General features: G+C 42.2%; 1 protein-coding gene across 1 annotated transcript; it reads left to right on the top strand.

Annotated features, from left to right (window-relative positions):
* Positions 1 to 4,024: 4,024 nt before the first annotated feature.
* Positions 4,025 to 11,901, top strand: ppic (peptidylprolyl isomerase C). Its single transcript, XM_079270030.1, has 6 exons — positions 4,025 to 4,176; positions 5,348 to 5,461; positions 7,137 to 7,230; positions 9,596 to 9,663; positions 9,908 to 10,024; positions 10,650 to 11,901. The coding sequence occupies exons 1-6, from the start codon at positions 4,072 to 4,074 to the stop codon at positions 10,776 to 10,778; spliced, it is 627 nt and encodes a 208-aa protein (XP_079126156.1). The 5' UTR covers positions 4,025 to 4,071; the 3' UTR covers positions 10,779 to 11,901.

Raw genomic sequence — 11,901 nt, 5'->3', positions numbered from 1 at the left:
TGTTTGTGGACTTCAGCTCTGCCTTCAACACCATCATCCCGTCTCTGCTGCATGATAAGCTCTCCCAGCTGCACGTGCCCGACTCCACCTGCAAGTGGATCACAGACTTCCTGTCTGACAGGAAGCAGCACGTGAAGCTGGGAAAACACGTCTCAGCCTCCAGGACCATCAGCACCGGTTCCGCCAAAGGCTGCGTTCTTTCCCCTCTGCTCTTCTCCCTGTACACCAACAGCTGCACCTCCAGTCACCAGTCCGTCAAGCTCCTGAAGTTCACGGATGACGCCACCCTCATTGGACTCATCTCTGGTGGGGATGAGTCCGCCTACAGGTGGGAGACTGACCATCTGGTGACCTGGTGCGGTCTGAACAACCTGGAGCTCAACGCTCTAAAGACAGTGGAGATGGTTGTGGATTTCAGGAAGAACGCAGCCCCACCAGCCCCCATCACTGTGTGTGGCTCCCCCGTTGACGTGGTGGAGTCCTTCCTCTTCCTGGGCTCCATCATATCCCAGGACCTCAAGTGGGAGCTGAACATCAGATCCATCACCAAGAAGGCTCAGCAGAGGATGTACTTCCTGAGGCAGCTGAAGAAATTCAACCTGCCAAAGACAATGATGGTGCATTTCTACACAGCCATCATTGAGTCCATCCTCTGCTCCTCCATCACGGTCTGGTACGCTGCAGCCACAGCCAAGGACAAGGACAGACTGCAGCGCATCATTCACTCTGCTGAGAGGTGATCGGCTGCAATCTGCCGTCCCTCCAGGACCTGTTCACTTCAAGGACCCTGAAGCGAGCAAGAAAGATTGTATCTGACCCCTCCCACCCTGGACATGAACTGTTTGTGCCCCTTCCATCTGGCAGGAGGCTGCGGTCCATCAGAACCAAGACCTCACGCCACACAAACTTCACACAAACAAACTTCACACAAACAGTTTCTTCCCGTCGGCAGTCGGGCTCATGAACAGAGCCCGGGTCCACTGACTCTGTCCTCCCGAGGACATTTCCTTCTGGTCTCTCTCCTTCTGGTCTCTTTCCTTCTGGTCTCTCTCCTTCTGGTCTCTCCCTGCACATCCCCGTCTCTCTATTTAAACACACTCGTCACTTTTAACATTCATACACTTCACTTGGTTTACGGTCCTGTAATCTGTTTTTGTGTGCACTTCATTCCATATCCTACATTCCATATCTTGTTGTACATTTCAAATATGTTTCTATTTCCTGCACTGTGCTGACTGTTGTTGATAGTTAAATGTTATTTGATCGTTCATGTTATTTTGATAGTTAAATGTTATTGTTTATTGTTAAATGTTATGCACCTTCCGCCACGACAAATTCCTTGCAGGTGAAAACTTGCTTGGCAATAAACGGTTCTGATTCTGAATGAACATCATGCTGTATTGAAGAAGACTTGAAAATTAAGTTACGTTCAAGCAACAAAACCAACAGCTAGGTTTATGGTTGTCATGGCCGAGTGGCCTTCTACTGTCACGGTGGTCTTTTTAGCGTTTGTTTGTTTACGTCAGTGCACGACAACAGGCCGATGAAACCAATAATAAAAAGCTGAAGAAAACACTCACGAATGCTTATTTTAAACCAGCATATATAAATATATCATATTGAATATACATGATGTGTATAATCGTGGTCAAAATCCACGAACGGAGCCTTTAAGGGACAATTTCAAAGGGTTCATTTCCACTAAACGAGGCCGCGTTGCTTTAAATCCATGAGGGTTCGTTAGCACACAAACTGATGGTAATTCAATTAAAACGTCTGCATGTCCCCTGTTCACACACACACACACACACACACACACACACACTCACACACGTAACCTTGCTGTGAGAGCCTCTTGTGTGCATATATATATAAATATAGAGGTTTAAATCGGTGTCACTTTCATTTACATAGGAGCATGTTGTTAACGTCCCGCTTTGACATTCAATTAAAACGTTTACATTTCTGCTCAATGAATTCGGCGGATGGCGGGAAGAAAAGACGAATGGACGGCCGCTTTGACAGGAGGCCGATAACCGTGTGTGTGTGTGTGTGTGTGAGAGGGTGTGTGTGTGTGTGTGTGTGTGTGTGAGAGGGTGTGTGTGTGTGTGTGTGTGTGAGAGGGTGTGTGTGTGTGTGTGTGTGTGTGTGTGTGTGTGTGTGAGTGAGAGGGTGTGTGTGTGTGTGTGTGAGAGGGTGTGTGTGTGTGTGTGTGTGTGTGTGTGTGTGTGAGAGTGTGTGTGTGTGTGTGTGTGAGAGGGTGTGTGTGTGTGTGTGTGTGTGTGTGTGTGTGTGTGTGTGTGAGAGGGTGTGTGTGTGTGAGAGTGTGTGTGTGTGTGTGTGTGTGTGTGTGTGTGTGTGTTAAGGTCACGGCAGGCTGACTATTATAATTCATCTCTGTAGACGTGTATTCAGGACTTCTGTTCTTTTGGAAGCAGTTTCCTGCAGCTGAAGCCGAGCGGAGCTTTAAACGCTGCATGCTGGCAAATGCAATTGTTTTGTCGATCAGGAAGAGAAAAAAAATGTAAATCCACAGAGCTGCAGGATTTTAGTTTGTTTTCCTGTTTTGATTTGATGTCCTACATCAGATATAAGTTACTTCATTCATGTATTCATTTATATGTGCGTGCTGCGATGATGGCCACTGATTTTTAAAGTATTTTTACTTTACTTTTATTATTGGGTTTTATTTTCCATCTAACTTCCTCTCTCTTATGTTCCTTCATGTGGAAATATTTTGTGCTGCATTTGTTGTGTGAAAGGTGCTAAACACATACAGATCATTATTATTCATTAAATATGTAACCTTTCTACGTTAAGATCTGAAGAGACTCTCCCAGTGTATGACGTCATGTTTGTAGATCACAAGGGCTTTGAAACAGTATTTAGATCTTAATTTAGTCAAATGATAACTCTTAATAATTGATGTAATTTCATAATAATAGTAATATTAAAAGGTGTCAAGAGACAACGTTATGAGACAATTATTTAGAGGTTTTCGTAAGTTGTGTTGAGTATTATTTATTATTAGTCTTATTTGTTGAGTTTCAGAAGTTTCCTACAAAAGAATCTCTTCATAAATAGAAAACTTGCAGAAAATAAAATAATATATTTGATCAGAAATGATATTTTTGGAGAGTTTTGGAGGCCTCGGACTCTATTTATAAAATCCAGTTCTGCTTCAAAGAGAACAAACTAAGCTAAACACAGAAACAATATATAAATATATATATATATATATATAAATATATATATATATATATATATATATATATATTTATATATATATTTAACATTCCACTTACTAAATGCATGTATTTGTTTTTAGTGCATCAGTGTTTGTGACTTTTTGAAGATGAAACAGAGATTTTAATGTTGTCTCCGTTACGTTTTTGTTGTTTGTCTATTTTATATAAAAAATAAAAGAAAGAATGAATGTGATAATCACGGTTTGGTTCAATATTTACACTAAAATAATCATCTTCTTCATTCAGCTCTCCTCATCTTTTATTTTGATACTCTCCTCATCTCTTTTAGCCTTTCCTCTCCTTTCCTTGTTATCTCACTTTGTTTCCTTATCTCCTCTTCTTATATCCTCATGCCATCTCCTCTCATGGCTTCTGCTCTTTCCTTCCTTTCTCCACCTTGTATTCTCTCCTTGTTACCTCCTTTATCTCCTTCCTATCCTGTTTTCATTTCATCCTCCCTTGTTTGCTCATCACTTACTCCTCTCTCTACCCCTCCTTCTCTCTTGTCCTTTCCTTGACTCCTCTATCCTTTCCTTTTCTCCTGTCCTTCTTATCTCATCTCTTTTTCTCTCCTTGTCTCTTCTACTCTCCCCTCTTTATCTCCTCTCCTCTCCCTGTCTCTCCTCATCTCCTCTCCTCAGTGGGCGGTACGTTGATCCGGGTCCATCCCAGAGGGGGAGTGGTCTGGAGATGTGTCCGTGTTTGTAGCGCTGTTTCCCGGCCAGCCTCCCAGCTGAGACTCGCTGTGATTTCCTCTTCCTCCTCCTCCTCCTCTTCCTCCTCTCCGTTCAGGCCCCGTTTAACCGTCTGTCTCCGGTTAAAGATGGAGCTCAGGACGGTCCTCCCCGCGCTGCTCTTCCTCTCTGCCGCCGGTCTGCAGCCGGTGACCGGCGCGGCTTCACGGACGGGACCGAGAGTCACCGAGAAGGTGGGTGATGATCTGCCGCAGTTATTTGCATTAATCTAAAAAAAAAAGAAGAAAAAAAGATGCGGCTTCTCTTCTCTTTATATTCTCATGGCGAGTAGCTGTGCGCGCGCCAGGCATACAGGACGAGCACGCACGTACACACACACTCAGAGAAACTGAGAGACAACGCGTCCGCAGTCTCACACGCGCGCGCGCACACACACACACTCGCGTGACGTGCACTGAATTTGAGTGTTTCATTACTAGGATTCATCATGCTTTCATATAAAATGATCCAATTGTATGACTGAACCCTGGTCTGTCAACACGTGCTCTTATTTTGAAAGGGTGTTAATGATAGTTTTTAATCTGAATCATAGAAATTAAGATTAAAGAGTTCAAACTCATGCAGGAAAAACCAGGGTTAGATTACACTCTTTGTAAACGTGAATTTAGACGGACATATTACAGTTAATACAGTTTGTGATGTGCTTAGAATGAACCGTTTATATCTAGTATAGGGCAGCGGGAGGCGGAGTCCGCCATGTTACTGTGGAAGCCCAGAGCGGCCAAACCAAACACTCGCTCATGTATTTATGTCACCTGAGGGCCACCGTAGTTCTCTACACGCTTGTGAAATCGTGGTAACGTAGAGGAGTATTCAGTATAATATATATAATTATATTCATTGAAAGATGCCACTAAATCGTACACACAGTGCGTAACACTATTATACGCACTGGCCCTTTACTTAAAGGGCCAGTGCGTATAATAGAGTAGAAACACTCAAGTGACAAAACAGAAAGAATAAGTTACATTAAATAAAGTATTTGCATGAAAATATACCTAAAGTGCCAAAAGTAAAAGTATTCATTCTGCAGTATGTTTATTATATAATTATAATTATTGTCTGCTCACATTACTTTATTTTCTGCTGGGTTGAATCGTTCTCTGGAGATCAATAAAGTCTTATTGATATAATAACATATAATCTCTATTATTAATCTGAATTAGGAACTTTAAAACAGTATTTGAGAAAATACTTTCAACCATTTGAAGAACTGAAGTGAAGTAAATGTTTGTTGTCACTTCAGACTTCTGATTGGTTGACGGCCTTCTTCTGTGTGTGTGTGTGTGTGTGTGTGTGTGTGTGTGTGTGTGTGTGTGTGTGTGTGTGTGTGTGTGTGTCCAGGTGTTCTTTGACATCACAGTATCAGGTCACGAGGTCGGACGGATCGTCGTCGGCCTTTTTGGGGAGGTCGTCCCACTCAGTGTCAATAACTTTGTCTCCCTGGCAACCGGAGAGGTAGCGACACACACACACACACACACACACACACACACACACACACACACACACACAGTTCTGACAGCTGTTTCCATTTAACACGTTTTTCATTGTATTTATTTATTGCATCAATGTTGCAAATGATTGAATATTGGATATTTAATTTTTGAGTTAAATAGAGTTTGGTTTAGTTTGATTGAGTATTTCTGATTTATTCATTATATTTATTTACATATATTTTCACATTAAAAGCCTTTGAAATATAAAGAGTAAATGTTTTTGTTAACTTGATCTAAAATCTTTGGTTGAGCTGATTCAGAGCTCGGTGGAGTTGATTCAGAGCTCGGTGGAGTTGATTTAGAGCTCCGTGGAGTTGATTCAGAGCTCGGTGGAGTTGATTCAGAGCTCGGTGGAGTTGATTCAGAGCTCCGTGGAGTTGATTTAGTGCTCGGTGGAGTTGATTTAGTGCTCGGTGGAGTTGATTCAGAGCTCGGTGGAGTTGATTCAGAGCTCGGTGGAGTTGATTTAGTGCTCGGTGGAGTTGATTCAGAGCTCGGTGGAGTTGATTCAGAGCTCGGTGGAGTTGATTCAGAGCTCGGTGGAGTTGATTTAGTGCTCGGTGGAGTTGATTTAGTGCTCGGTGGAGTTGATTCAGAGCTCGGTGGAGTTGATTCAGAGCTCGGTGGAGTTGATTCAGAGCTCGGTGGAGTTGATTTAGTGCTCGGTGGAGTTGATTTAGTGCTCGGTGGAGTTGATTTAGTGCTCGGTGGAGTTGATTCAGAGCTCGGTGGAGTTGATTTAGTGCTCGGTGGAGTTGATTTAGTGCTCGGTGGAGTTGATTTAGTGCTCGGTGGAGTTGATTCAGAGCTCCGTGGAGTTGATTTAGTGCTCGGTGGAGTTGATTTAGTGCTCGGTGGAGTTGATTCAGAGCTCGGTGGAGTTGATTCAGAGCTCGGTGGAGTTGATTCAGTGCTCGGTGGAGTTGATTCAGAGCTCGGTGGAGTTGATTCAGAGCTCGGTGGAGTTGATTCAGAGCTCGGTGGAGTTGATTTAGTGCTCGGTGGAGTTGATTTAGTGCTCGGTGGAGTTGATTTAGTGCTCGGTGGAGTTGATTCAGAGCTCGGTGGAGTTGATTCAGAGCTCGGTGGAGTTGATTCAGAGCTCGGTGGAGTTGATTCAGTGCTCGGTGGAGTTGATTTAGTGCTCGGTGGAGTTGATTTAGTGCTCGGTGGAGTTGATTCAGAGCTCGGTGGAGTTGATTCAGAGCTCGGTGGAGTTGATTTAGAGCTCGGTGGAGTTGATTTAGTGCTCGGTGGAGTTGATTTAGTGCTCGGTGGAGTTGATTTAGTGCTCGGTGGAGTTGATTCAGAGCTCGGTGGAGTTGATTTAGTGCTCGGTGGAGTTGATTTAGTGCTCGGTGGAGTTGATTTAGTGCTCGGTGGAGTTGATTCAGAGCTCGGTGGAGTTGATTTAGTGCTCGGTGGAGTTGATTTAGTGCTCGGTGGAGTTGATTTAGAGCTCGGTGGAGTTGATTTAGTGCTCGGTGGAGTTCATTCAGAGCTCGGTGGAGTTGATTTAGTGCTCGGTGGAGTTGATTTAGTGCTCGGTGGAGTTGATTTAGTGCTCGGTGGAGTTGATTCAGAGCTCCGTGGCGGTTGAGTTGAGCTGCTTGTGTTTCCTCGTGTTTCTGCAGAAAGGTTACGGCTACAAAGGGACAAAGTTCCACAGAGTCATCAAAGACTTCATGATCCAGGGAGGAGACTTCACAGCCGGAGACGGAACAGGAGGTGAGACACTTTAAGTACCGACTTCAGAAGCATCAACACATCCAGAGAAACACGTACCTATACGGACATGAAGGAACTGTAGTTTGTAGATAATTCATGAAATCAGTTCGTATGTAATCCATGTGATCCTAAATATGGAACAAAAAGGTGGACCAGTCAAATAAAACCTGGTCTTTCATCCAGGAGATCTCTGTTTGTCACATAACTTCAGTACAAAACAGTCTCACTGCGCGACATGAAATAGTCACAAAATACAATCGATTGGTTTTGTGAACACGGACACAAATTGTCCAGGTTTCCCGAGGTGTCCCTCAGCGCAACTTATTTTTTCGGGACGACATTATGTTAAAAACGGAACTTAGGTTCATGCAACAAAACCACTTTTAAGGTTTAAGAAAAACATCATGTTTGGGCTTAAACTAACCACCAACAGTTGGGTTCAGGCAACAAAACCAACAGTTAGGTTCAGTCAACAAAACCAACAGTTAGGTTCAGGCAACAAAACCAACAGTTGGGTTTAGTCAACAAAACCAACATTTAGGTTCAGGTAGGGCTGGGCGATATGGCCTAAAAAAAAAATCTCCGATTTTTTTACAAAAAATCCGATTCACGATTTAAATCGATTTTTTCCCCCACAAATTTTTGCAGATGACAGAAGCTGTTGAAAACATTTTTTTATTTTATTTTGTGATGATTTTCCCTCGTAGGTTGATAAAAATAAAGTGCAAACAAAACCTGAACATTGTAGAAAGGTGCCTGTAGTATACAAAAAGTATTTGGTCACTCTTTTGTTTCCCTGAATCATTTAAATATAAAATTAAATTAAACATAACATTAAATGGCATTAAATAGTAGCCTTCCATTGTAAACAACTGTGCAAATGTAACTTTTTACACTAAGCTTTTCTAACTGAATACACTGATACAAACACAGCATGAAATAAAATGTATGTGACCCTTTAACATTCACATTTTCAAAAGTGCAACATCTGATCTAACATCAACATAACATATTTTGCACAGTAAATAAGTGCATGTAAACAAAATCAAGTGCATTCACAACATAACCAACAGTATTAAACAGTAGTGCATGTTTTTTCTAAATATTTTTTGCCAGGAAGACGGCATCGCTTGTGCTCCCGCGGTCCTGCTCCCTGCTCAGGGCGCAACGCTTCTCCCACTCGGCGGCATGCCTCTGTTTGAGGTGCTGCATTAAATTTGTTGTGCTGCTTGATTTTGTAGCAATAGCTTTTAGACAGACCTTACATCGTGGTGCTGTTTGTTCGGTGTCAGATGACATGAACCCGAACCATTTCCAGACCACCGAAGACACATTCTTCCCTCTCTTAAGAACGAGAGCTTCACTGCTGGCCGCCATTGTTTTCGTTTGTAAACAATGCGCGCGCACTCAACTACGGGAACCCAACGGGGGGGAGGAGTGGGGGCGATTTTCTCGATTTTCAATAAAACACATCGCCTTAAAGCACACATTCGAATTAATCGATTAAATCGATTTATCGCCCAGCCCTAGGTTCAGGCAACAAAACCAACAGTTAGGTTCAGGCAACAAAACCAACAGTTGGGTTTAGTCAACAAAACCAACAGTTAGGTTCAGGCAACAAAACCAACAGTTGGGTTCAGTCAACAAAACCAACAGTTAGGTTCAGTCAACAAAACCAACAGTTAGGTTTAGTCAACAAAACCAACAGTTGGGTTTAGTCAACAAAACCAACAGTTAGGTTTAGTCAACAAAACCAACAGTTAGGTTCAGGCAACAAAACCAACAGTTAGGTTTAGTCAACAAAACCAACAGTTGGGTTTAGTCAACAAAACCAACAGTTGGGTTTAGTCAACAAAACCAACAGTTAGGTTTAGTCAACAAAACCAACAGTTAGGTTCAGGCAACAAAACCAACAGTTAGGTTTAGTCAACAAAACCAACAGTTAGGTTCAGGCAACAAAACCAACAGTTAGGTTTAGTCAACAAAACCAACAGTTAGGTTCAGGCAACAAAACCAACAGTTGGGTTTAGTCAACAAAACCAACAGTTAGGTTCAGGCAACAAAACCAACAGTTAGGTTTAGTCAACAAAACCAACAGTTGGCTTTAGTCAACAAAACCAACAGTTGGGTTTAGTCAACAAAACCAACAGTTAGGTTCAGGCAACAAAACCACCACCATCAAACCACAATGCGGTGTTGAACTAGTCTTCTGGTTCACACAGGTCTTTAGTGAGTGTTAAAGGGTTAATTAGCATAAAAAACATCAGTGCAGTAGTTTAACTTTACACAGACCAACGACATAAGATGCAAAAAGAAAAGTTACAGAATGTAACAAAGCAAATGTTCTTATACTTCCTCCTTCCAGGTCACAGCATCTATGGAACCACTTTTGCAGATGAAAACTTCAAACTGAAGCATTTGGGAGCAGGATGGGTGAGCTATATGTTACATATATTTATGTATATTTAGGAATATAAATAAAAGCTGATTCTACTTTCTCTAGATGGGAGGTTTGGCTATAGAGGCGCCTAAAAATTCAACATAATGTGTCAACATGACGATGATTTTATATGTAATGAAGACTTATTGTGTGTGTGCGGGTGTGCATGTGTGTGTGTGTGTGTGTGTGTGTGTGTGTGTGTGTGTGTGTGTGTGTGTGTGCGTGTTCATGTACCAGGTGAGTATGGCGAACGCCGGTCCGGACACCAACGGATCGCAGTTCTTCATCCTGGCTGCCAAAGCGCCGTGGCTGGACGGGAAACACGTTGTTTTTGGCAAAATCCTGGACGGGATGGTGGGTCGACACTCTTCAGTAATCTGCTGCATGATGAAAATAAAAAATAAAAAAGAGGTTAATAACAGATTGACTAAGTTGTTACTGTGAAGTCTGGAATCTAAAGACCTAAAAAGTTACTTCACTCATGAATGAATGAATTCTTAAACCAAACGAATGCAACGTACAGTTCATTCCCACGAGCCACATGAGGTCAGCCTGCTTCCTGGTTCAGGGGCTCCGCCCACACAGGAAGTAGTGTAATCAAGCCCCGCCCTCTCTTAAAGGGGATTTCTTTAGTTTGTCTTTCCAAAAAGCTAAAACATGATCTTGAGATGTTTTTGCACATATTTTAACATAAATCAGTGCCAACATCTCACCCACTAACATGACCGTGATAACTAACTTTACTTCAGTTAGGAGTTTGAGTACAGGACTTTTACTTGTAGTGGAGTACTTTAACAGTGTGGTATTTGTACTTTTACTGCAGTAAAGGATGTGAATACTTCTTCCACCACAGCCAGAACTGATACGCAGCATCATAATGGATGATTCTAAATAAAACCCCAACCAATTGCTGCTTGTTACAGATGATGTCCTGCAATATAAAGCTTGTATAAAACCTTCTGTTTGTCTCCTCTGGCAGTCGGTGGTTCACACCATCGAGCTCCAGGACACCAACGACAGGAACCTGCCGTACACCGAGTGTGTGATCGTCAACAGCGGCCGGATCCCCGTCAAAGAGCCCTTCGTGGTGGAGGTGGAGGGCTGGTAGACGGTTTATTATATATTGTTATATTCTGGTGATCAATCAGAAGTCCAGTTTGCCAAACTCACTTTTTCACAACATCACTTTTGCATGTTAACGTGCTAACGCTAGCAAGAAGGGCTCGGTATTAATAACATTTTAAAGAAATGTATACATGATTTTATTTTTTCTTATTCAGCAAAAATGTAGCTTCTCAAATTCGTCATTGCTTATTGTTTTGTAAACACAAAAAAGCTGCACAAGAATGATCAGAAATTATGATTGAAACCTTGAAACATTTGATCAAAGAGCCTGAACCAAAACTGATCATTTGACTAAGCAGCTTTAAATACATTTAAAGGTTTTTGATACTGCTTTGGAGGCAGTTTGTACCCAAAACAACTCCGCTCTATTAGCAAACTGACATGGACGCCAACATGTTTACATGCTACCTGTGTGGCTAAATGTTACGTGCTAAACGTTAGCATGTTAAAATCTAGATGGCTCGCTAATGCTAGCTTGTTAACAAACACTTTCTTCTTCGATTTTTACCATATGCGGAGATAATATAAGTAATATTTATTATTAAAAGGAAACCACAAACATTCGCATGTCATAATATTTTCTATGCTCATCATTGCTATGCTCATATGCACAATTCATCCGATTCACTGTGCGTCATGCTAACGGTTTTATACGTTAGCATACTTGCTATATTCAATGTGTGGTGCCAGTTAGCATCATCCAAACTAAATAACGAACTGTGACGAAGACAAACATCCAGCCCACGTCTGAAATAGTCACAACATACAATCTATTGGTTACAGGGACATATTTCGTCTTTTTTCTTTAGCTGGCGGTTTCGTTGCCAAAACCTAACTGCTGGTTTCGTTGCCTCAACCTAACTGTTGGTTCCGTTGCCTAAACCTGACTGTTGGTTTAGTTGCCTCAACCTAACTGTTGGTTTCGTTGCCTCAACCTAACTGTTGGTTTCGTTGCCAAAACCTAACTGTTGGTTTAGTTGCCTCAACCTAACTGTTGGTTTCGTTGCCAAAACCTAACTGCTGGTTTCGTTGGCTCAACCTAACTGTTGGTTCCGTTGCCTAAACCTGACTGTTGGTTTAGTTGCCTCAACCTAACTGCTGGTTTC

Source organism: Melanostigma gelatinosum, assembly GCF_949748355.1.
Source record: "Melanostigma gelatinosum genome assembly, chromosome: 6".
Lineage (NCBI taxonomy): Eukaryota > Metazoa > Chordata > Actinopteri > Perciformes > Zoarcidae > Melanostigma > Melanostigma gelatinosum.
The sequence above is the reverse complement of the archived record's forward strand: the minus strand, read 5'-3'. Positions and strand labels throughout refer to the sequence as shown.